General features: G+C 36.2%; 1 protein-coding gene across 3 annotated transcripts in view; it reads left to right on the top strand.

The window, feature by feature from the left end:
* cacna2d4 (calcium voltage-gated channel auxiliary subunit alpha2delta 4) overlaps positions 1–26,595 on the top strand; it is a 79,845-nt gene continuing 53,250 nt past the window's right edge. The window contains exons 1-28 of one of the 3 annotated variants that reach the window (XM_023350113.1): positions 1–186; positions 264–563; positions 2,285–2,481; positions 4,957–5,038; positions 7,336–7,452; positions 7,597–7,656; positions 8,177–8,339; positions 8,425–8,556; positions 8,876–8,936; positions 9,670–9,820; positions 9,988–10,062; positions 12,342–12,431; positions 12,530–12,643; positions 12,731–12,809; positions 13,786–13,919; positions 15,990–16,067; positions 16,297–16,377; positions 16,873–16,947; positions 17,059–17,145; positions 17,247–17,318; positions 17,554–17,615; positions 18,410–18,477; positions 18,567–18,612; positions 18,707–18,804; positions 18,917–19,010; positions 19,130–19,222; positions 19,471–19,598; positions 21,386–21,454. In XM_023350113.1, the coding sequence (XP_023205881.1) occupies positions 2,306–2,481; positions 4,957–5,038; positions 7,336–7,452; positions 7,597–7,656; positions 8,177–8,339; positions 8,425–8,556; positions 8,876–8,936; positions 9,670–9,820; positions 9,988–10,062; positions 12,342–12,431; positions 12,530–12,643; positions 12,731–12,809; positions 13,786–13,919; positions 15,990–16,067; positions 16,297–16,377; positions 16,873–16,947; positions 17,059–17,145; positions 17,247–17,318; positions 17,554–17,615; positions 18,410–18,477; positions 18,567–18,612; positions 18,707–18,804; positions 18,917–19,010; positions 19,130–19,222; positions 19,471–19,598; positions 21,386–21,454 (2,485 nt within the window). In that variant the 5' untranslated portion in view covers positions 1–186; positions 264–563; positions 2,285–2,305. Of the gene's footprint in view, positions 564–976; positions 1,101–2,284; positions 2,482–4,956; positions 5,039–7,335; positions 7,453–7,596; positions 7,657–8,176; positions 8,340–8,424; positions 8,557–8,875; positions 8,937–9,669; positions 9,821–9,987; positions 10,063–12,341; positions 12,432–12,529; positions 12,644–12,730; positions 12,810–13,785; positions 13,920–15,989; positions 16,068–16,296; positions 16,378–16,872; positions 16,948–17,058; positions 17,146–17,246; positions 17,319–17,553; positions 17,616–18,409; positions 18,478–18,566; positions 18,613–18,706; positions 18,805–18,916; positions 19,011–19,129; positions 19,223–19,470; positions 19,599–21,385; positions 21,455–26,595 lie in introns of those variants that run through there. The other 2 variants (XM_023350115.1, XM_023350114.1) reach the window with 2 other exon arrangements.

Below are 26,595 nucleotides of genomic sequence, written 5' to 3'. Positions count from 1 at the left end.
GGTGCTGGAAGAGAGAAGGAAAAGATACTCTGGAGAGACAGGATGTCCCTACAATCCATTTATCAGTCTATCTATCGGCTCTCTGCATGTTAATTCCTTTGTTTTGGGCAGTTTTGTTTTTCAACCGGGACCATGTGAAGCTGTCTGGAAGAGCGGTGGAAAATTCTCACATTATTCTCCGAAAATGTAAATGCTCCCTTTCCTTTTTAAAAAATATGACTGAACTGGACTGAATTTGTATCTAGCATTTTCTTTCTTTTCAGTCCCCCCACCCCCTGGATTCAAGAGAGGAGAAGGATGGAAGAGAGAAGTGGAGGATAGAAGTAATAGAAATCAGATCAAACGCCCTGGAAAGTGAGGTGTTGAAGAATGACAGGACTTAAATGGGACCCCTTGTGCACAGAAGTGACGTCTGACATTGGGGATACAAACATTGCCTATTCTTTCATGTGTTTGGATACCCAGCTCAGCTGACATCAAACCAGTCATTCAGACTTTTTTTTGTTCAACATCTAGTAACTTTCTCTTCTAATCAGCATGCCTCTTAAAACCTTTAAAATACAGTGAGTACTATCCTCTGCTACTACAACATTACATTTCAGTATTACTTGTTTTTACACAACACTGCTTATCTGCATGTTATTATGGACTACTTTTGAGTTCTTAAAACTACCACCAGGAAGAACTTTGCGTTTAGTAAAAGAGCTTAACGTATCACCGTAGATCTGGAGAAGACCACACAACAGTCATGTCGTTCAAGACATTTTTGCAGATGCATAGATGCTTTTAAGGGCAGTCATTCATCTTTTAGTTTCTGCCTATCCAAGATCGAGTTGCTGGGGCAACGAGTTCAGGAGGGAAACCTAGACATCCCCTGGAAGTGCTCTACAGGTCATACAGGGGGAGGCCAGGCCATCCCAAACCACAGAGAACATGTTGACCCACCACCTTAGTCAGGGTTTCATCACACTGGGACTTCACCCGAAAACCTCCAAAGAGATCCTGATTAGATGAACAGTTCACTTCAACAAACTTCTGTTAGTCTGTTGATGCAGAGCCTCTCAACCTATACATCAGACTGAGCCCTGCCACCCTATGAAGTAAGCTTATTTCAGCTGCTTTTATCCGGCTTTCCAGTCCATTATATTGAATATAAGAGCTGTTTCTACGTTCTCAGTAAAAAAATTATTTTGCTCCCTTTGATGATTGAACTCTGTTAGGTCCCTTGTTACTGACCATGTTGGGTGCTTACTACTTATGTAATGTCAGGGTATATTTAAGGCTGACTCTGGCTTGGTAACCTCAGGGTCTCCACTTTACTTTTTGCAGATGATGTGGTTCGGTTACTCTGGAGTCGTACATATTCAAGTTTGATTCAGTGTGCATGAGATTCTGCACGGTTCTTAAACAGAAAAAAAAATCTTTGCTTTTAGTAATAGAATTCAAGTATCTTGGTATTTTGTTCCCAAGTGACAATAGGCAAGTTGAGTTGTCTTGTCTACATAAGACAAACTGGAAAAATTGTAAGATTACTGTTTCTCTGCTCTTTAATTTAATTAGTAGATGTTATATTTTACATGTGACTTTGTTTTCGATTACAAGAGATTTTTTTTAATTTTCATTTTATTTCTTTGTCTAGCAAGCAAAGCTTACGAATCAGATCTTCTTTTCTTTTCCAAGGGGAAACCCGAACACTAAAGTAAAGCTAAATGATCAAATTATTATGTTATTTAAATATACATGACAAGAATAATAATATCACTTACTTTTAAATTTGACAAGACTTGGCAAATAAGTGTGTAAGTTAACAAGGCAGTGCTTTTTACACTTAATGCTCCTCAATAAAAAAAGTCCATCAGTCAGTAGGTAAATGTTGTTACATATGAGCATAAATCACAAGTTCCCAAATTCAACCCTCAAACTGCAACTTTTAAATGCATTCCTTCTCTAACAGACTTGATTAAAATAAGTGTGTCAATACCAGGCGTCAACAGACCTAAATGTGGATGAGAGAATTCAGCCTTTTGGAAACAGGATGCATTCAGTGGTTCCATTTCCTGATCCTGATTCAAATGGTGCCTTCGTTCAAATCTGGTAAACAGGGAAACACTTGACACAATAAGTGTGATCTACAAAACAGCGAGACTGACAGCAAGCGGTGGATACTACTTATATGTTGCAAACCAGTTTTTATCTCCTAATGTGGACGCAGTCCAAATGACAACAATTCCTTTTTTAAATTCTTTTAACACTAACCCCATGATTTATGTTCTGTTTGGGCCAGTCTGCAGCAATAGGTGGAACGATGCAGATTGCAACAGCTGCATGGATGCGCTGTTGTAGCTTGGGAAACGCTGGGAATGCCATTAAATTGGGCAGAAGTGGGCCACGCAGAAGGAGGCTGATGATGCTGATGTGGATTATCCTCTCTGGCTCACTGTGCCTGATGGTTGACGGCCAGATGAAGATCCCACCAGAAACGTGAGTACAGCTGCAATAAGTACAACTCTGGCAGACCTATAAACCACGGAGGAAACAATGACGGTCTTGATTTTCTAAACCCCTCTCAAATCAGCTTAATATATAAAAGTTCACATAAATACTTGTTTTTAAAATGAATCTGTCAGTGGCTATTGTTTCTTCTCAAAGTGAAACACATTGATCTGCCATGCAATGATAAAGTTTCCGGCTTAATGTCAAAAGACAATTTGATCAGGTAGTTTCCATGTGTACGCTTTTAAATCCACCAGCAGCATGGTTGTTCTTAAAGCCATTGCCATTATGGATGACTCAATATTGTTTTTTCCAATTTGGCTTAAGCATACTGTATGGGCCATCTGTTAACCTGTGGGATACAAAGAACTGCCAAATTATCTCACAATCTTTCAGCTGCCACAGACTGAGAATGATAATCTGTTTTTATTTTCTGACCATAACAAAACTTCAGTTATTATAATTTTATGTATTTCTACAAATGTAAACTACATGTTGCCAAATTTAGTAAAACATCTGATCCTGTTACCTAGTTTTATCCTTTACTGTTGTGATAAAGTATTTACCTCCTTACAGATTTCTCTGTTTTCTTTTGTTATGAGTAAATACAAAATTCAGTTTTCAAATGATGATTTCATTTAGCAAAAGAAAAACAATGTTTAAACCGAAGTATCTCTGAAAGAAGTAATTGCCTCTCTTTTTAAATCATTTGTTTATAATTGAGAAACCATCTGATGTGGCTGCTGATGTTTTATGACTGCAGGACAATTGTGTCATTGGGTCAGAGTGACTAAGAATTAAAGCAGAAGTTTTTTCCGGTCACCTCGGGTCACTTGACACAAAATTCATTATGCCGTCTGCAGATTTGGCAGCGAGGCTGTTGCTTCACTGGAAGTAGACAAAACAACTTACATTTCACGTCAGAAGGGGTCAGCTCTCTAGTCGCTCACTATACTGCTACCATTAGGAAAAAAATTATACGTTTTAATCCTTATCCAGGAAAAATATTCTCTTTCCAATCTACTCTGTTCACATTTACTCCTGTTCTTGTTCATTTATTTCCTCTCCTTCATTTTGTTCCTTATTTTCAATACCCATCCAAGTTTTCTTTTATTTATTTTTTCACTTTTATCACACTTTTGCAGTAGACAGAATTTTGCATTTATTAAGTATTTTCTTTTCTCTCAAAATCTGACCTGCTTTCAGACACATTTTCTTCAAAGTGATTTGCAGCATCATCCTGCTGTACCTTAAATTCAATTAAGGCCTTATGTGTTTTTATGAAAAGTACTGTTAGGATGTTTTTGTACAAAGAAAAATGGGCATTGCCTCTATCATGTGTACAAGTCCTTCCAATTTTTTTTTTGATAGACAGGATGACAAAAGTCATATTGAAAAGAAATATTAAACATTCAACAACCTTTAATGTGTTAAAGTTGTACTTGGAGAAGTATGGAATTTGATTTGATCACTTTCCAAATCTGAGTAAGTATAAAAACATGAAAAATTAGTTTGGCAAAACATTTCAGTTCACAAATTTATTTCCTGTTCTAGTATCTATTTAGATGATGAACTTTATTTTCAGCTTACCACATCCTTGGGTTTTGGTCAGGTTTTAAATTGGACCAAATATTAATGAAATAGTCTTATTACACACCATAAACTCTGATTTAAAGAATAACACAACGCAGTCATGTCATCAATGTTGTGCCTTTCTTTGTCTCTCACTCTTTCTGCATCGAGTGACAAAGAAAGATTCTTCCTCGCAATTTTTAAAATCTCAGAAAGTAAAGATGTTTTTTTTTTACTTTTTTTACTTCCCTATAACAGTTTGTAATGAATCTGTCAACAAGTCAGCAAATACTGAGAGTGTTCAGTACTGAGGGGAGCAAGCTGTCTGTGTCCCAGTGAGCTGGCTGACTCCCCATTGGTTGAGCCATCTGTCACATCCTGTCTACGCTATGACCTTATCTCAGTTGCATTCACATAGAGGATTTGTAGAATTACTGCATGTTATTGAGCACAGAATAACCCTTTGGCCTGGCAGCCATGTCTGTCCTCTTCCACTGTCACCTTCAGTAATCTCATTTAATCTCACCTTGCTGCAATGTTAGTAGCATCTAAGCTTTTTTTTTTTTTTTTTTTTTACATTTTGTCATTTTTAAAACTGCAAATGTCTATGTGTTTTATTTGAATATTAGTTTGTCATTTTGCAGTGAAATAAAAATTATACATGTTTTTTTTCTTCTCCTTTAGTGGGGTTACATTGTACAACAATATTCCAAGATTTGGGTTTAATCAATCAATTCGAACTAGAGATATGGCACAAATGCAAATCTACTGACTGATTCTATAGACTTTTGACATTAGACATTTGCTGTTTTTTGGTTTGACTTTGGAGCAGTTCAGATAATAATAACAACTTTAAAGCAGTGAATGTTTTTTGCTTTTTTCTGTGTTCAGTGTGCAGCAGTGGGCCGTGTCCTTCGGAAAAGAGATTGCTGCTTTGTCGAATAGATACTCTGGAGCTAAACTTTTGCAGAAGGTAAGATAACCCACATGTTCACACAGTTAAAGCTAACTGACCCATTTCTGAACAAAACAGATGTCAGTCAGTAGATATTTCCAAAGTGCTTCATATGCCATCTGGGAAACATTCCCTGTAGTTTGGGAATTTCACACACCTTTTGCTGAGTGGAAGCCAGTGATAGTTACGTGTTAAGGATTAAGAACATTTACAGTACATCTACACAGATGAATATTGGAGGTTGTGTAAAGAAATTAATCAAGCTTTTTGCATTACATTCTAGCTGTCAGAATACTTAGATTAATACACAAATCTTAACAAATTAATTTAACTAACCTTGGCTGCTGCTTTTTTATGCGGATAGAAAACAATATTCAAAGACAGGTTTGAAAGGGAAACCATTCATTACCTTTGAGTTTAGTGGCATACATTTTCCATACAACATCTGCTTGATAACCATAGACCAATCTAGTGACACGGTTAACCTAAATATTACTCTGATATGTTTTTCAGTAATTAGTACATGCAATTTTTCCTTGCATGCTACCCTCCAGAGTCCCTGGCAGGCCCATTCACCATCTGCCACATTTGTATTGTGTGTTTTTATTCTTATACCTTTCATTAACTTTTCCATCTTTTACTAAATGTGTTGTAAAATAAAATATCTCCCAACAGATTTGGATGCTGAAATATATCCAAGGCATGCATTCGTTCAGGACATTAACTTTCCCATTTAGATATGTAAATCCTTTGTTCTCACATAAATTTGTGCAGTGACTCTACTATTATTGGCTGTGTTTATGCAGACCGTGTCACTTTCTCATATTTTACAAGCTTATCTTTGTTTTTGGCCACCAGTGTGTAAAAAGCATCCAGTGCATTAGTTTAATCTTCGCAACATGAAGCCATTAATCACCTACCTGTGTCTAATCAATGGCTTTCTAGTTGCAGAGCATTTTGTGACTCGGACCTCTTGCTTGTGTAGTCCGGCTAAACTATTAAATGTTTTTCAGTTGCAAGATCATGAAAGAACATTTTGATTTTGTTCAGCAGCCACAGCTTTGTTGTTATTTGCTGTAGGCTGCAAAGAGCTCTTCATAATCCTTTCTTTATAATCCTTTCTCTTGTTTATATCTGCTTTCCTGCTCCAAGGTAGGGGAAAATTAAAAACTGTTTCTGTGAAAGTAAAAAAAAACCCTATACCTTCAATAGGTTTTAAATGGATTTGTTTGATAGAGTTTGATAAATGATTTTACAGTGTGTTCACGAAGTCTTCTAATTCATTTTTGAAGTTTTTTTCTGGTCAAATGAGTATACGTTATTAGTATTCCCATGCTTTATTCCCCTTCATATTTGTTAAATATGATGAGGAATAAAATTAACATGATTTAATACAACAATCTGTTTGCCCTTACATCCATTCATCTATCCGTCCACCTACATTTTGGACTTGTTACCTGCTTTGACAATCAATAGTTTAATGTAGCTTTCTATAATCTACTTATTGTAAGAAAATGTAAAAATGTCACTCCAACCAGCAAGAGACTGTTCAAATTTGTTTTGACTTAAAGAGAGGTAATAATTTTTTGATATTTCAAAGAATCTATTAATTCTGCTACTCCCATTTCCACAGCATGAAATCGGAGCGTAATATGAACATTTTAGAAAATATATCCAGTCATCATTAGATTTGTTCAGTTTTAGCAATTATCCCTAAAAGGCTTAAAAATATTAAACTGTCAAAAAAATTTACTCATGCACATTCATATGAGGTGGAGCTGTGAATTGGGTATGATTTTAGCAAACTGTTCTAGTTTTTATAGAGTTTAGGAATCTTTCTTAGCAGCAACAAGGTGGCATGATTTATGGTTTTTAACCAGAATGCGAGATCTGAGTTTTTTTTATTTTTATTTTGCCTGTGATGGTACGGAATAAGATTCTGTCTGGTTTCATGATTTACATAAAGATACTAAGCTGCAGCAGAAGTAGATTGGGAAAGCTGCTTAACAAATTTGACCCAAAACCAGCCGAGTTTCCACACAAAACCAATTGCAAACTCCGAATCTGTTCCCACCGCGTATTCAGGAGGCACAGGAATTAAAGCCATCAGCACCGATGGTTATTTTAGCGGTGCTCAATTTATTAAAGTGAGGATAGTTGAGTCACTTTTGCAATTAGGTCAAATTCTGTAAGGTGCAGACTTAGTGGGTGGCAACCCAAACGTAGCTTGTAGATGCTTACACTAGCTTTTTAACAGCAAATGTTTAAGTGTACATAATGTGGACTTGGCTAAATAGGTAAAATTTGTTTTGAAGAAATATACGGATGTGGAGGGCGTGGTGAAGATGGAGGAGGTGAACGGTGAAGAGCTGGTAAAGAAGTTTGCGGAGGAAATGGAGGAGATGCTCGGAAGGAAAATGAAATCAGTGAAGGTAATAATGACGATATGTTTAATGCAGAGAGTCTGCTGCTTGTTTGATCCATCATCAGTAACTGTTGCTTTATTAATCACAATAAGTGCTTCAGTAACATGATCATAGTTTTGAGTGTTATTAAGAAGTTGTGTTCTGCTGCAGAAATTAGCAGAAGCAGCAGAAGATGCTGATCTTGGGCACGAGTACAACGAAACACTAGAAGTAAGTAAGAATGTGCTTAAGTTCAACCATTTATCCAGATCATCATTTTATCCTGTTTACTTATTTTTAGTGATATTCAGCACTACCAATTTACCAGAGCTGTGTTAAATTGTGTAAAATTATATTATTACCCCCAGAAGTGCAGTTTGAATGCCTATGTCTTTATTTTTATTAGGCTTTTAATAAGCAGAATTTTCTTTCTGCAAAACTTTTATACTTCATAGATTCATAACACAGAGACTGATCTACACTCTAGTAAAGACTGTTGATCTAACAGACTGCTGCATCTTTAACACTTCTGTTCAGAGTATTGTATTAAAGCATATTAATGGAAAGTTAAGTGGAAGGAAAACGTATGGTAGAAAAAGATGCACAAGCACAACAATTGCAGTGTTTGTTGGTTTTGTTTTTTGGTGGTGTAATTGTCTTGTGACATAAGAAAGTGAATGCGTCACAAAGTTTTCTTATGCCCCAAGCTGGCCCTGCCTTACAAGCATCTGTTTTTTATTTTTTTCTCCAGTTTGACTACTTTAACTCCCTGTTGATCAACACTGTGGATGAGGAGGGCAATCCAATACCACTTGGTGGAGAATTCCTCTTGGAGAAAAATGAACATTTCAATAAACTTCCAGTTAACACACAGCAGAGTAACATCCAAGTTCCTACAAATGTTTACAATCGAGGTAACAAAATCATAAAGCCTGGATTTACCTACAAATGCAGTAAATCTCTTATAATATCCAAATTTGTTTCTGTCTCTTTTTACAGATCCTGATATTCTAAATGGGGTCTACATGTCTGAGGCTCTGAATGATATTTTTATTGATAATTTCCAGAAGGATCCAACTCTCACCTGGCAATATTTTGGCAGTGCCACAGGCTTCTTCAGGCTCTACCCAGGTATACTGAGAGACATTTTTGCATCCTGCAAATTTACCTTGCTTTTATTTTTACCTGCTGTATTTTCACCCATTACTGTGCTGTTAATGCAATAAGTGGAGCAGCAGGTGCATTTTAAACTACTCAAGTCAAACAGGGTACTTACTTGATTTGTTGTATGTAAAATTCAGTGCATGATGGCAGTAGATGTGGCAGGAGTTGTACAATCATTTATCTTTGGGGGAAAGATGGCTACTGTTACATTCTTCTGTGTACTGACTCTCAAATTTGTTTTTTTTGTTGTTGTTTTTCTTTTTTGCTTTGCTTTTTACATTCCCAGGAATCCAGTGGATTCCAGATGAAAATGGCGTGGTCACCTTTGACTGCAGAAACAGAAACTGGTAAAGCTACAACCTTTCCATCATCAGTCACACAGTGATGTCGTTTTAAAACAAACATGTTGCCTGCTACTAAAAATCTTAAAAATAATGATTTTTTTTAACACTTTAAATCTCAGCTACATTCTTCCTACACTATGTGACAGAGACCATCAGCCTCCTCTAGGTTGTTATCGATTAATTTCTTTCTTGCAACATATCTCATTTTCACAGGCAGGCACCAGTCTTTGGTGTGAAAAAATAGGAACACATTGTATGATAGCCTACATTTTTAAAATTTATGTTCTGTTAAAAAAGCAATGGTCTGGCCAAATATTGTGCTCTTTTAATGAGGAAAGATTACCTCTTTTCATAAAAATAATCAAGTAAAACATGTAATTCTGTGACTTCCATTCCCAGGAGTAAAACTGCACAGACAGAGCAAGATTTTGCCTTCCTGGAAAGTTTCACGGAACAGCTAATGAAGTTCCAGGAACTTTGCAACGTTCTTAGAGAGGCAGGCTGTTGTTTTGGAAAGCGGAAATCACGGAGCTAAAAGGTCTCGGCTGCTTCCTATCACATCTGCTACAGTGGAAATCTCATTTGCGTGTAATTGGCTTAGAAAGTCAGGGGATGACAATAAAGGGATGATGGTACGCAAGGAACGGAAGACTGGAGGAACAAATAAAAGGATAACCCTTGCTCCGTTCCTCCCCTTCTTTCTTAACGTCATCTTTATCTTTACCTGTCTGTTTAGGTACATACAGGCCGCCACTTCTCCCAAAGACGTGATAATCGTGGTGGATGTGAGTGGCAGCATGAAGGGGCTGAGACTGACGATAGCCAAGCACACAATTAACACCATCCTAGACACTCTGGGAGAAAATGACTTTGTAAATATTATAGCTGTAAGTATAAGAACACGCAGGAATGTGAAGCTGTTATTTTAAAGAATAGAAGGTTGCAAGACTTTCATCTGATTGAATATGAAAATATGAACTTTTCTTTATTTCTATTACCTTTCTATATTGCTAAATGTTTCCTCATTTCTCTCATTTTGTTGGTTTCTCTCCAGTACAGTGACTATGTTCGCTACGTGGAACCCTGTTTCAAGGGCATGCTGGTACAAGCTGATCTGGATAACCGAGAGGTAACGCGCACACACACACACACAAAAAAAAAAAGCCAGGCGCATACTGGCTCACAGTTAATTAATACAATTAGCTTCTGCTGACCCAATCCTGCTAATCCTCTGATGACAGAGATTCACATGATAGTTAAACATCACAGGTAAAGTTCACGGTCAAGGTCTTAGGGGCATTTCATCCTGCTTCTCACTGGCAGCAAGTCAGTATAATTCACCTGCATCTCCGTAAATTAGAAAACTATTGGGAACATTTCTATGTTTCTCTGCACTATGATTTGCTGGTACAGCTCGGATTCCATGCTTTTTCTATTTGTTGTGTCACATCTAAACGTTTTAAATTGCCTGTTAAATATTAGTATGTAGATAAAGATTAATTAAATCCTTTATGTAAGAATGTGCTGTAATTGTAGCATTCATTGTAAGACCCTTCTGGTATGTGAAAGGAAACATTTTTTATACCCCTAAACATAATGAAAACCCAAAACCTATTTTTGACTTTTGTCCATTTTTTGCCAGCCAGTTGTAATTTCTTTAATATCGTTGTTTTTATTTGTCTTATAAATACCATTTCTGCCTACTTTATTCTAAACTGAGTCAAAAAAATTATCTTTTTTAGTAGACTAAGCGTATTAACTATTTTACTTTTAAGCCACATCTTTTATTTCCCCTTTATTTCATTCTTAGAGTGAATAAAAACAGTATCAGTAATGTCTCATTGCTTTACTGCTGCAATCATTTTTTCCTCCTCCTGCTCATCCGTTCTCATATTTTGATATCCCAACACCTGCTCAGTCTGCTGTGCTGCAGCATGTGCGTGTCTGTTTGCTGGATGTATGCCCTACTTTCACTCCCGTCCACATTGTTACAGATCAGGTGAGGTCGCTGGCCGCTGACAGTTTTATAAGCACGTCATGTGGCATGTGAGGGTGGGATTTGATTGGCTGAATGCACAGAGAGATGGGCTGCAGGAGAATGGACAGATGTTAGCTGGCACATTTGTTCATCCTTATTAAAGAACGCTTAGCAGTCATGTCTTTCCAAAACCTATTTTATGAAACAGGAGCTCATGATAAGCGTTTCCAAGCTACCATCTACAAATGTGAGTGCTTGTTTTTATGAGTTAGACACAGTGCCCAAAATAGCATCCACACTCATTGAAATTCAAAAAAAAAATGATGCTACCACCATAAAGTTCAATGTGTGAAGGGTTTTAGAGTGGTGTGAAGTTAAAGAAAGATTATGTGTAGTGTTAAACAGTTATTTTTCCCAAAGTATTGAGTGTGTTTGTAATTGTCATTCCTGATTCAACATTTTGTAAAAACACATTTTGCTGCAGTGTCTAGCAGCTTTACACAGCTAGAAACTGGAACTTCTTTTGTGCAAAATAGCTGAAGGTCAGACATATTGTATTTTGCACTTTGTGAGCATCAATTTTCAAGGCACGCCTCAGTCTTGATTAGATTTAGATCTATTCTTTGACTAGGCCATTCGACCACATAAATATATCCTGATTTGACACAGCCCACTGTAGTGCTGGCTGTGTGTTTAGAGTCGTTATCCTGCTGGAAAGTGAACCTCAGATCCAGTCTGAAGTCTTTTGCAGCCTCCAAACGGTTGGCTTCTACAACTGGCTCCATCCAACTTATTCTGACTTGCTAACTTGTTAAAATACCAACAAAACACCTTTAGTTTTGTGTTTGCAACATGCAAAGGAACAAAATGTGGAAAAGGTCAAGGAATATATATACTACTACTGTAAGACACTGCATGTTGCAGATTTTTCCCAATTTTCTTTCCCCCTTTTCCGCTTTTGGTAAAATAAAATTTTAAAAAACTTTACATGGTTCTCTTTTGTCTGGATTTTAACAAAATATACTGTACATATTTCTGCAAATGTACCAAAAAGAGTGACAATAGGTTAAGTTTTAAAAATATATTTTGCTCATTATATAATTTAGAAAAAATTGACAGGATCAAATAAAGAGTCTGCGGCTTGGGTTATCTTTAACCTACATTTTCTGTAAGGTCCAACTGCAGAAGCCACTACTCATTGTGGCTGAATTAGCCTGTGTGCATGTGTTAATTAATCCTGATTACCTCCTAGAGCTGTAGTAACTTTGCTTTTATTGGCCAGGGAACCAGGCATAAGCTCTTGACTGCACAGTCCCTCTCATGTTTTGTACCTCCTAAAACACATGAGTCAGTTTACTTGCATTTTCCAAAATTAAAATAGCAACGAAGAAGTGATGTTGTGTGAGTATGTATTTTATCTGACTTTACAGCACTTCAAGCTTTTGGTGGATGAGCTTCAAGTCAAAGGAGAGGGCAAAGTAAAAAAAGCAATGAAGGAGTCTTTCAAGGTCCTTAACGAGGTTAGTCTCTATTCTTTGCTATATATATATATATATGTAAAATTTGTTGTGAAATGGTGCAGTTATTTCCAGTCATGTTTGTTAATGAATATGTTTAGGCTGCTGCACTGGGGCAGGGCAGTCTGTGCAACCAGGTCATCATGCTGATAACAGACGGCGCCATGGAGGACTTCAAGGATGTTTTTGAAGAGTTTAACTTTCCAGAACGTCGGGTGTGAAGTTTATTTTCATTCAGCTGTTCAGAGTATTGAATGTGGGGTGTTTTCTGCCGCTTAAACACTTCTTACCTGTTTCTGCAGGTTCGAGTGTTCACGTATCTCATTGGGCGCGAGATGACTTTTGCTGAAAATGTTAAATGGATCGCCTGCAACAACAAGGGTAAAGCTAATTTATGTTTTTGTTTCCTCTGTTTTCCTGTTTGAAATGTTTCAGAGAAACCCCGACCCAATAATTAAACCAGAGTCTCTTAGGAAAAATCATGTCATTATCAGAGTAGAGATGAAGGTATTTCCTTATTTTCAATTAGATCAGAATTGAGGCTATTTGTAGCTATCAGTTGCTGCCCCCTTGTGAATTACATTGTGTCATGCATCAGTTCAGATCAGAAAGATGCAGCATTCAATGAAATTTTGGTCTGGTAATTCCTCCCAACTGCTACAGTTTCTGTATTTATATTCCTTACATTTTCATACATTTTGTCGTATTAGTACCACAAACCTCAGCTTGATCACAGCATCCTTGTGGCAAAATGTGGAGGAGGCATCATGCTTTTGTTGATCAGGGAATGGAAAGCTGGTCAGTTTAACAGAATTTGGCCAGTTGGAAGCAGGGTGGTGGCTCCATGCTCATGCTTTGGAGTCACTTTTCTTGAGTAGAGACAGAAAGCCAGTCGTGGAGAAAAACTTGTTAGAGGCCGCAAAATGCATAAAAATGGGTTGGAGATTCTCTTTCCATCAAGATAAGAGCTCTAAACATTTAGCTGTTTGCACACATTGTCTTGTAACAACTGAACAAGACAATGTGTGAAATCTGCAAAGGGTGTAAATATTTTTGCAATGCACTCTATATTTGACAGAGTTATTACTATTTTCCTAAAACTGTTCATTTGAGACTTTGATAATTACATAAAACCTGGACTAAGTCAAACCACAGGAGAGTTATCGACACACACATTTGGGTAATTTTGTATGTTGAGATGTTTTAATTTTAGTATCAATAGAAATCAAACAGATTAATAAAAAAAAAATCTACCATAATTATATCTTAACAAGTGATCTGATATTTTATGGACTCTAAATTTACTGTATTTTCCAGGTAAGTGAAATGTGTTTATATGAATTTGCTTATCCTGCAGGTTATTACACACACGTGTCCACACTGGCTGATGTTCAGGAAAATGTCATGGAATATCTCCATGTTCTCAGTCGACCAATGGTTATCAACCATGACCACGACATCATCTGGACAGAGGCCTACATGGATAGTGTGGTCAGTCTTCTTCTCTCATTATTCACAAACATGTTGGGCAGAATGAATATAATAAAGTTAGAACAGAGACAAATCTGTCTCTTTAGGTTTTGGTGCATCTTCTTTGTTAAGCTGCATAATTTTTTCCTTCCTTGTCATTCTTTCTTTTTGTTGTCATGCATTTCATCCTGGTTTGTTTTCTCCTCTTCTCCATCATCCCATTCAGCTTCCCAATAAAGATGAGGTAATCATAATTGGAGTTTTAGCTTAGTTATATAAAGTAAAGGGTATTTGTGTAAGGGGTTTTCCTTAGAATGCTGTTTCCATCTAACAGCTTTCAGAGAGTATTTTGTTGTCTGTAGATGTTTTTGTTTGTGTTACGTTTTTCTAAAACTGAACTTGGCTAATAATGCTCCTCAGTTTGATTTGTTAGAAACCGACCATAGAGCGTGCTAAGCATTAGTAATCTTTGTCTTATATGTCAATGTCAATGTCAATGTCAAATTTATTTATATAGCACCTTACAGCAGACAAGACTGCACCAAAGTGCTGCACAAAAACAACAACACAAAAACAACACAATGACAAAACAGAACACACATCATTTAAATGCCAAAGAGTAAAAATGAGTTTTAAGAAGCGATTTAAAATGGTCCAGGCTGTGGGCAGATCTAATCTGGAAAGGTAAGTTATTCCATAAAACAGGAGCAGCAACAGAAAAAGCTCGATCTCCTTTCCTCTTAAGTCGAGTTCGAGGAACTGTAAGTAATAACTGATTATTTGATCGTAGCGTTCTGGACACAGACTGGAAATTTAAAAGGTCCCGAAGATAAGGGGGGGCTAACCCATTTAAAACTTTAAAAGTTAACAAAAGAATCTTAAAATCTATTCGATAAAAAACAGGCAGCCAGTGTAAAGATGCCAGAGTTGGCCTTATGTGGTCATGCTTCCTGGTTCCTGTGAGAAGCCGTGCTGCTGCGTTATGGATCATTTGAAGTCGCTGAATCTGTGATTTTTCCATCCCTCTATATAAAGAGTTGCAGTAATCCAGTCGAGTTGTTATGAAGGCATGGATAAGTCTTTCAAAGTCCTTAAAACCGAAATAAGATTTAACTTTTGCTAAAAGCCGAAGATGGTAAAAACTCGATTTAACGACGGAACTAACTTGTTTATGTAGCTTTAGAGAGCTGTCAAAAGTGAAACCAAGATTCCTAGCAGAGGTCTGATAAGAGCGAGCTAAAGAACCAAGAATCTGATCTGGATTTGTAGTCTGAAGTTTCTGACCAAATAATAGAACTTGAGTTTTGCTTTCATTGAGGTGAAGAAAGTTTTTTTCCATCCATAATTTAACTTCAGCTAAACAGTTTAGCAACAGCTGAAGAGAATCAGTTGTACCATTTTGCAATTTAAGGGGCAAGTAAATCTGGATATCATCTGCAAAACAATGAAAGGAAATATTAAATTTTTGGAAAATTTTACCAAGAGGCAGTAAATACAAGATAAACAAAATGGGCCCTAAAATTGACCCTTGGGGAACACCATACTTTAATGGTCTGGCCCCAGAACAGGATTGGTCAAGATGAACAGAAAAGGTTCTGTTTTCTAAATAAGACTTGAACCATTGGAATACTGAGCCTCGCAGGCCAACACAGTGTTTTAATCTATGTAAGAGAATTTGATGATCTACAGTATCAAATGCAGAGCTCAAATCTAGAAGTAATAAAACTGCAATGTTGCCTGAATCAACTGTTAAGAGGAGATCATTATACACTCGGAGCAAGGCAGATTCAGTGCTATGAGCAACTTTAAACCCAGACTGGAACTTCTCAGTTATATTATTGTCTTTTAAAAACATTTCAAGCTGAATAAAAACATTATATATATGTTAGTCTTGCAAATCTGGAAATACAAAAAGTATTGTTTTGAACTCATTCATTTATTCACCTCATTTTCATCAACTTTTCATAAATATATTTTCTTGTTGTTTTTTTTTACTACTTTGTCTGTCAAGTTCTCAGTTCCCTCATGAATGCGTCCATAAGTCACTTTTTTAACAGAAGTTAAAGTGTAAATCTGTCTTTTGTATTGCAGCTGTTTAACACTCAGGCACAGAGTTTGCTCCTGATGACCTCAGTTGCCATGCCTGTTTTCAGTAAGAAGGAAGAAACTGTAAGTTGACATTTTTTTTATTTGCTAAATTTATGGTTTTATGTTCATACTGATGCATGAGTACAGAAGGAAGGGAAGTATGTACATCAATACAGATTATAATGGATTCAAAGTATGACTCTATTTTTTTTTCCTGTCAATGTTGTGCAAATGCAAGTCTGTTGATCTTAAAGGTAGCATGGAATTGTATAATTCATTGTATTTAACTCCGGTGTCCTTTTCTCTCCAGCTGTCTCATGGGATTTTGCTGGGTGTGGTAGGAACAGATGTGGCCTTAAGAGAATTGATGAAATTAGCTCCAAGATACAAGGTAAATCATATGTGATTTACAGCTTAAAGAAACAGCCGGCATGTCTGAGAAAAATAGTTCCTTTTAAATTGCTAATCACACCATTTGGTCTTCTTCTGACTGACACCCAGAATAGTTCACTGAGCCTTTTACATTAAACTATAACTTCCACACAAGGGAGTGTTTATCACTTCACTGACAGCAATAATCAGATGTTTCAGTTTCCCAGTGGCTGATTACTGATCAGGGAGGAACAAGCTAAAAATCAGCCTAATCCGGTCTCCATTTTATTTCTTAGTGTATTCTTTTAAGCTTTTGCTGTGCTGTTTTTATGGTGTTTTCTTCCTTCCTGTCTTTATGTAGAATCTGCAGTGCTGTGCTGTGTTTGTAATTTTGATGTTAATTGAGCACATCTTTTTCAGCAGCAGTGTGTGTGACTGTAACACACCGCGTAATATCATTAATGTCATAACAGTAAGGAGATATAAGTGGTTTTCTGCTGTTCTGTTCCTCCAGCTGGGTATCCATGGTTACGCCTTCCTCATCACCAATAATGGTTACATCCTGTCTCATCCAGAACTACGGCCTCTGGTACATGCAAAGATTTGCTTCACATCCTCTGAGAGACTGTTGAGATTTTATTAACCCAGCGACATTAGTAACAAACTCCCATATGTCTGTGTTTTTGTTTGTCGGTGACAGTATAAGGAGGGAAAGAAACTGAAGCCTAAACCAAACTACAACAGTGTTGATCTGTCAGAGGTTGAATGGGAGGATACTGAGCAGAAAGTCAGTGCACAATTTTGTATTTCATATATATTTTTTTTATTTTTATTGAATGACTGCTGTACTAAAAATGAGTCCTGAATATGTTATGTATCTGTTTATAGCTGAGGACAGCCATGGTCAAAGGAGAAACCGGCACAATGTCTTTAGATGTGAGATCTTCAGTGGACAAAGGAGTAAGGACTTTACTTCTTTTTATGAAATAGTTGCTGCTGTAATTTTAGAGCAGGCAATCTTATGTCGTTTCCTGACAGGTTTCCATTCCAATTAAACAAGTATTTCTTTTATCTATTGTCATCTAAATTAATTCAGAATATGGCTTAATTAATGGAGATGGTTGTTTTACCAGTTGTGCATGATTATTATTTTATTGTTGTCAAATTTGTGATCTTTTGTCTTTCTTTCTTGCAGAGGAGAGTGATCTTTTTGAAGAATGATTATTTTTACACCGTCATAAATGAGACACCATTCAGGTTTGTTTGATTATTTTTGCAAATAGCATCTACTGTGCTTTGCAAAAGTATTCACACTACTTAAATTTATTTTCCACATTTTGTTACTTTAGAGCCAGAAACTTCAATGTGCTTCATTGGGAATAAATGTGATATAAGACAGTCCAGGATTCTGACTTAGAAAGGAAATGATCTGATGACTTTCAAAGTTTTATTTTACATATGAAAAGTGTGGCATGGATTTGTATTCAGCCTCCTGAGTTAATACTTTGTGGTACCACCTCTCATTGCGCTTACAGCTGCTAACCTTTTGTGTCGCTCCCAGCTCTGTACATTAAAAGATGATTGTTCAAGCTCACTGTAAACACACTTTTAGCACTCTGTAACTCTGCTTTAAACTTCTCCACAACTTCCTCCCTGACCTTTCTGCTGTCTGGTCATTGTGATGCTGTTTGTTAACTAATATTCTGTAACAGACCTCTGAGGACTTCATGGCATTTTAGTGACATCTGATGGCATTTTTTTTAAATAAATAAGCTTTAGAAACATATTTTTTCTGCTTCACTTCATAATTAATCACCACTTAGTGTCCTGTCAAAAGGGTGTATTAAAAATTGTGGTTGTAATGTGATAAAAGGAACTGTATGCTCACCATACAGAGAAATATTTCATTTATTTAAAAACACTAATCCTGGCATAACTAGAATTACTGTATATGAACAATGTATATTTTTAGATGTTATCACCTGTAAGCATATGGATGCTTGTGCTATTGTGTATATTATTTCACGTTTTTTCTTTTCCTATTTTGACAGTCTTGGTATAGTCTTGAGTAGAGGGTATGGAGAGTACATCTTCACAGGAAATGTCTCACTGGATGAAGGTAGATTTAAAGCTTTAGTAAATCTGTCTGATTTTTTAAAGAGAACAAACCTTTTCAGTCTCTCCTTTTCCTCTTTCTTTGTTCTTCAGGTCTTCATGACTTAATCACTCCAGATCTGACCTTAGCCAATGAGTGGTAAACATATAGTATTGAATTTCCTTTTAAAGGTTTCAGTGGAAAGGTTGTTTTCCTTCATACAAATATTTATCTACACATTTTGTTTTTGCAGGACCTATTGTGAGATAGATATCGACCCATCACATCGCAAACTGACCCAGCTGCAGGCTGTCATAAAATATCTCACTGGGAAAGAAAAAGATCTGCGCTGTAAGCCTACACTCAGTTTCATTTACAAAATCATTTTGTTTACTTGCGATTTGAAATGTAAATATTTTCTTTGAAAACTTTCAGATTTTTCCCTCTTATTTTGTACTTACAGGTGATAGACAGTTGTTGCAACAGACTCTATTTGATGCTGTTGTTACAGCACCTATGGAAGCGTACTGGACCGCTCTCATGCTTAACACATCTAGGTGAACAAAAACACTGAAATGAAACTCATGAAAATTCTCTCTGGATGCAGTGTTGGGCTTCCAGCCTTATATTTCAACCTCGCCTCACCTTTTAGCTTTGTGTTTTGCTGCTCTCCCAGTATGGACGATGGTGTTGAGACTGCTTTCTTGGGGACTCGTTCAGGCTTGCAGAGGTTCCTGAGGTACACGGGTGTTGAAAAAAGAGTTGGCAAGTGAGTGTTAAAGCAGTATTTTGTGTTTATTGAAACAGCTACAATGTTTAAGAGGTTTCAAACATTAAACATTGTAGTGGCAGTCAGGCAGGTCATTGACTTGACTCCTCTGAGATTTTTTCCCTCTGTTCTCTTCCAAATTGAGAATAAGCATTATTTTCTACTAACATTCAATTCATTTCTCTGTTGTTCTTCATATATAGAGATTGTAAACTAAAGGTAAACTTCAATGGCTTTTGTCCCCGTAGGTCTTTCCTGACCTCCACTGATAAAGAGAATATGTTCACTCTGGACCATTTCCCTGTGTGGTACCGCAGAGCAGCAGAGTATCCAGTTGGACAGTTTCTGTACTACATGCCCAGACAGGACACAAGAGGTAGTGGGATCACCTTCACGTTGCAAACAATTTAGAGAATAATTAGGAAAGACATGTAGAATACCTGTCAATCTTTTTAATTTCCATATATTGTAGCTATTTCTATGAAAAGGTTCATTTATCAACAGTTGGCAACCTACAACTTTGTAATTGTGTCTATATATGCATTTATGTATTATTTATCAAAAGGAAGTTATTTGTTGACGTAATCTGGAGATTTGTTCTTAGTCACAGAAAATATTTTTCATGAAAAATCTTTATTTGGACAAACATAACTTCTTCCATTATGTTGATTGTCACGTTATACTAATATTTCCTCTACTTAGGTTTGACAATAACTTAACTGTTGGCAGTAGATTTTTCTTTTTGAGCTTTTTAAAATGTTCCCATGTTGAAATAAGTTTTAATTCTTTACACAATAAAAAGAAGTTGAAAAAGAAACTTTTTTATATTTTGCCACTTTACAAAATCCTAATGAACCTATCAAATCCTGTTGTATGCATCCTGAAATATTTTTGAGAACAAAATGTAACTTTTCTGCCAACATGTAAAACGTGTGGTGGAAAAGTGAATAAATATATAGGAAACAATGTTTTAGACTTTATTTGTACAAAATTCTTATTCACTTTCCTTCCAGTTGACAATTATTCTCAACTTTGTGTTGCTCTTTCACATAAAATCGTAATAAAATACTTTCACGTTAGTGATCGCAATGCAAGGACTGTTTAAAACTATAAAGAGTATTCTGAGAATAAAGCTGAAAGATTTTTTTTCTTTTTTTCCTTTTTAATGTATTCACATTCTCAGATTGTTTTATACAAATTATTAATTTATGTTAAATAGTGCGTGTTAAATTTTAAATAATCATCTAAATGTTTTAGGACGATGGTGAAAAAGAGATAGTGTGTCATTTTCAGATCTATTCAGGGATTATGAGGCTGCCTATAGTGCCACCTTCAGTTCAGAAGAGGTGCAACACCGTGTGGAGGAGCAGGGTAGAGAACTGCCTCTGATACTTGGCATGCCTCCACTTTTGAATCTATCCTGCCCATAATTTTCCTTGGCTCTGGGCTTAAGACGATATAAACTGCTGTAGCTCTGTGTTTCTGTTTTTAGTTTATTTTCAGTTTTGGCTCGGTCCTGCCTTTTCCTTTTTATCTTTCCGGTTCCCACTCATAAAGCATGCCATTTAAATATGAGAACATCCTGTCAGTTTTCTCCCATCAGAGAGGAAGATTCTTGCTGCTTCATTTTCTCCCATTTCAATAGTATACATTATTATAAAAATTATATCAGAGAATCTATGCAGTGCAAGTTATCTCTCACAGGATAAGTAACAGAAACTAAATACAGAGAGCACATGGACTCCCAAAATATACAAATGCATTCCTTTGGTTATGAATGTATTATTCAATTAGCTCTCCTAATCTCAGTTATATAACACTTGAAATGTTAATCTGTTTGAAATCTGAGGCTTGATGACTGTCAGCATCTGCTGAAGGCTGCAAATAGATGCAAAACAAATTTAAAATAGAGCATGAATCTTAATATTGCCTAACCTAGTGCAAGTCAGCCTGCCACACATTTTTCTAAATACATTTCAGCAAATCCGCTGCATTAATCCGACAGTAACATTCTAAAATGCTGATTAATAAATTTTTTTTTAAAAACTGTGTATTGTGCTTCTGCATGTCAGAAAAGAATGCATGCATCCATGTGTCTCATTATGCATGAAATGACAAAGGTGCCAGGATTTTCTTTTTAAGATTTTTCTGTTGCTCTACCAGCAGGAAGAATTGTGATTAGCTCCACTGCTGTGACTGTGACGGTGGGCAAGAAAACAGCCATCGCTGGAGGTAGGATGACAGCTCTTATTTCTTCTTCCCATTCCTGTTTAATCTTCTCTTAATCCTCCACCTCTTTTAATGTTCTCCACTGATTTCTCTAAGCTCTGCATATTTAAATGACTAAACTTTGATTTCCTTACTTTGTCCTAAGGTTTGTGGAATTTCTTCCAGCAAAACTGGATGTTAAATTTGACTAATTTGTTTGAGACATTTGAACAAAAATTAAAAAAAATAAGTAAAACTTAATTTTGCAGTGCATTACAATCAATAGTGATATTAAATTGAGACTTATCTGTTGGTTTGTCGCAATAGCATCTGTTTTTGTGCTGGATGAATCTCTTGTGGTTATCGTAGTATCAAAGTTAAAAACACCACTACTCACTTTGCTTACAACAAACCCAAAAAAGAAAGACATTAAAGCTGTAGACTCAGGTAGACTCGATGTGAGGCAATCAAAAGGTGAAGAAGAGAAGTAGCCTGTTGCAGACCTTGTAGAAATGTACTGTTTGAATTTGGACATAATATCTAGATGATTTTATTTGGGTGCTTTAAGTTTTATATTTCAAACTCTACACTTCTAAGTTCCATGAAAAATAGTGCTTAGCTCACTAGTTTCAGTGAGAGGACTTTTACCTCCCAGTGCCTGGTAGCTAATTTCTCATTCCACAATTGTCAGTCTCTGAAAATCAACTGGATGGATACAGTTTATAGCAGACTGTACTTTGAGCTGTCTTGTGATTGAATCTTGTTAAATGCGATGTCTGAACTGTGCTTAAAATAACTTGCATTTGCTCTGCAAGAGCAACACGGTGGAGCACAGTTATCTGTTAGTGGCTTGCTTGGAGGCATTGTGCCAGATTTTCTTACATTAAAGGAATTAAACTCCTTGCTAAGAAAACATCTAAAGTGAGATGAAAGAGAAGTAAGACTATAGCCAGCAGAGGTTCCGGTTTGCGCCAAGAGGGAGAATCCTAACATCTATGAAACAGTGTCATTGTTTTTATTGTTTTATACTTGTGCATATGTATTAATTGTTTTTATCTTGTAACCAGGTTGCTATGTATTGCAAATTTTTTGCTCAGGCAGGTCCCTCTTGAAAATGAGATCTAGATCTCAACGGGGTTTATCTGATTAAATAAAGGAATATATAAATATAAAATATATATTGTTGCAGGATTTGTTTCCGTTTGGTTCAGTCAGACAAGGTTAACCTGTGCTGATAACCAGTCTAGACCAGACTGGGAAACACTACATACACTTGAGTAAACTCATAATAACATATAAACCTGTTGTTCACTAACTGAAGTGTAAAAATGATATATTTAAGCGTGAGAAACAGGAAGAAGTAAATGTTACAGCTTTTTATTCTTTGTCCTTTTTTATGCGGTGTCCTTCTGTGTCTGCATGGTGTCCTATTCTTAAAACAACAATACACTGAACTGCTAATTCTGAACTCTGTGAACCAATGTAGGTGGAAGGCTGCACTATAATGTACAGTATATATATGTATATATATGCATATACCTAAATATATATATATATATATATATATATATATATATATATATATATATATATATATATATATATATATATATATATATATATATATGCACTATAATGTATGTTAAGGCTATAGGGATGAGTTTTAGCATTCCAAATCAACTTCTATTTGTGCTGGAGATCCTGAGTTTGATCCTCTCTATTCTTCATTCTTTTTTTTCACGGTGTCAGTGGATGTTAATTTTTAATCCAATTTAAATCTTTTTTTTTCACATTTAGATGTAGCAACTATGAACAGTGAAGAGCAACAGAGACCATTTTGTTTGTTTACATTATTGTGTCTGTCCATCCTTGTGTCCTTTAGTTCTATTTTTCTTTCTGTCTTTCCTTCATTTTAATTTTCTGGTTCCTTTTTGGTTTTCTTCCAACGGCTTCCCTCTGTAACTTCCTTTCCTGTGTCCTACATTTCTTTTAAGCATTCCCCCTTTCTTCTGTCTGCTTTTTTTCTTGGTTCCTCATATCCTTCCTTCTTCCTTTCCTAGTGCCTTTTCCTCCATGTGTCCCACCCCACTGTCTCCCTTTGTAGAATCAGACACATTTCACTGTCCTCTTTACCCTGTTAAACCCACTCAAGCATCTTTCCAATTTTTCTTTTCCTCTCCAACTAAGCTGTCAGATCTGTCTTTCTTCATTTTGGCAGATTTTTCCCCCTTGCTCCGCCCATCTCTTCCCCTTGTAACTCTCCTTGTCACTCTCTAAACTCCTACTCTGCTTCTGTTTTTCACTGCAGTAAGCGAAGGATGTTTTCTTCTAAAAAAGGAGAGGATATCAAACATTTAGAAGCTGACTGATTCAGAAACATATGCAACTAAATTCTTCCACTGTATTTTAACCACGTGCCTACTCACCTTACTCAGCTGTTTTACTCTTCTCAGAGGTTTAAGGTTGGTAGGTGTTGGAGATAATGTTGTAAATTTATCAATGAGAAAATTTTGCTTCTAATTAGATCTACAGAGGTGTAACATCTGTATCAAAGCTTGCAGTATATACTGTAGGTATCTTTTGCATGTTCGTCATAATTGGCTTCAGCAACAAAAGTTTTTCTTGGTGTCTGAGCCAAATGAATGAGAGCATGTTTGACTGCATCGGTTTTCTGATTGTATGTATATGTACATTTTAACCTCCTTTCCACTGAACACATGTATCTTTAACTTACAGTAACTTTTTAGGACTACTCAATTTACTGTGAAGGGAAAAACTATAATAATGTTTGGTACATTTCTGTACTGTTGTTAAATCCATACTAGTAAAGCACGCTGCTGTGACTTCAACACTACTGTACAGTGTGTCATGAGCTTCCTCTGTATTTTTATCCCAAACATTTTCATCCTCTGTTCACAGTTTCACAGTCATATAAAAGAATCCATCTATCTTTATCTACAAGCCTGACCAAAAACCGAAAGAGAAAAGCTTTTAAAAATATAATAGATGTCCTTCATATTTTGGATTGTAATTTAATTTCTATGAAGCTACAATTATTTTCATGACCACAGAGTGTCAGTGTTTCCCTGAACACGAGCAAGATCCGTTCTTCATCAATGTCTCTGTTTACTTGCATGTTATTCCTTCATGCTATTTTGGTGGATGATTTAATTTCACATTCTTCAATGAAGGCCAGTGGTTTCATCTGTTGGAGGATGATCCAGAATCAGGGCTCAGCTAGAGATTAGTTCTTCGCTGCAACACAAATGACAGGCTGTGAATAATTTTGTCATGCTCTGTACAAAGGTGCTGAAAGGATAATAAAAAGACAGATAGAAAATCTGAACCGAGGGATCAGTAAATAAAAACCAACATGAGAGGCAGTGGAAAAAAATAGACGTAATGGTGCAGAAGAAATACTGGAAAAGAGAAAAAGGTGAAAGATTTAGAAAAAAGATGGCAGAGGAGGTGACAGGAAGATAAATGGAGACAAGATAAGTGAGAGTAAAAAGAATTGAGGGAAGATTAGAAATAAAAAGAGGTGAGAGCAGATAGAAGGTGAGGAATGGAAAAAAGGAGAAACTCTTGTTTGTATTCATTCAGTCTAAGCCTAATGGATGTGAATATTTTACACCTGTTCTTTTGGAATAGATGCTAGTTTTTTACATTTTAATGAAAGCATAATGTTGTGCATGGTGGACATAAAGCTGACACATGTGATATGTTTTTATTTATATCAGTATTGTAATAATCTAATAGCACAACACACTGTATATTTCTGGTTTGTGCCATGGAGGCCCTCAGTTATCATGGTGCTGATGCAGTGTTTATGCAACAAGCTAGAATTTATTTTTCCTTATACACAAAGGCTACATAGGAAGACGATTGAACTAGCTAACATACTTTGCTGTCAATATTACCAGACCTGCAGATTAGGGAGTTATGGGAAAATCTTTTTAAATCCATAGACAGTTGGAGTCTCTGAAAGTGATTTTTTATCATAGCAGACAGAGGAATATGCTTTTTTTAAAAATCAATTTAACTTTACCTACATACATTTTACAGATGATTTTGCTCAACTTAAGCATCATAGATTAAATCAGAATTTGCAGTGTTGCTAATATATTTGGTTTGAGGTCTCATGATGATGGGAAAGTAAGACAGGATTAAAAAACATGGCTAAACATTAGTAGTATTACCATCACAATAATATTGCAGATTAATGTGTTTCTAAAATTAGACAACCCTAATTTTCTCAATTAATTTGTTGCTAAATTAACTCCAACACCAAGGTAGCTTGCTTAAGTCTCTTATGTGTGGGGTTGTGTGTGTAAATTAAGTGTAAAAGGCAAAATAACCATTTAGCACCCATGGAGACTTTAAGTAGCGTTGAACAGTACTGCTTTAACTCTTACCTTCTGCACTTGTGATTTTGAAAGCAGAACTAAGCGTTAAATATTTTCTCACTAAATGTCCATGTTGCACAGTTACTAAATTTTACATTAAATAAATATTTCAAATTTTTTGAAGCATGGTTCTACAAAGCTGTGAGTCCAAGTTGTGTTTCCCTAAAGTAAAGTAAACCTTTGGATTTTACAACAGGCTTTCATTTGTGCAACAGCACTGTTTAGTTTGCTTCTGTACATTTCTGGGTCTAGTTGTTTGGGAATTATCCTGCTGGATCCTGTTAGCCTCTACTTCTCTGAGGACTAATTCACTTTTGTGAACGTCTGCATGAACGTTTTTGTCCTTAGAAAACATAATGTGCTCTAAAGCAGAACAGTACTATACAGTCAGAGACCAGCCATAACCTGCATTAATATGTGTGTTGCTATGTTTTGATGCACGAAAAACACTACTGATGGATTTTGCCTTTTGGATGCAAATCATATCATACATTAAGGCTTTAGAGGGAGAATCTACCTTGTACACTCGTTGATTTAAGAAAAAGTGAAGGACCAATAAGGAATGATCCAGTTTGTACACAATGTGGTGCACATGCAGACCAGCTATTACTATGTAAATGATTCAATTTAGAAGATGCTGGCAGTTCTAGAAAGAGCGTCATGGTACATGTTACCAAAGTGTCAGATAGTCAGTCAGAACAAAGTGTGAAGGTCACACACACAGGAGATGCTTTGTGGATGCATTATGCAGCATTAGTG

Source organism: Xiphophorus maculatus, chromosome 17 (assembly GCF_002775205.1).
Source record: "Xiphophorus maculatus strain JP 163 A chromosome 17, X_maculatus-5.0-male, whole genome shotgun sequence".
In the NCBI taxonomy this organism is placed as follows: Eukaryota; Metazoa; Chordata; class Actinopteri; order Cyprinodontiformes; family Poeciliidae; genus Xiphophorus; species Xiphophorus maculatus.
The sequence above is the reverse complement of the archived record's forward strand: the minus strand, read 5'-3'. Positions and strand labels throughout refer to the sequence as shown.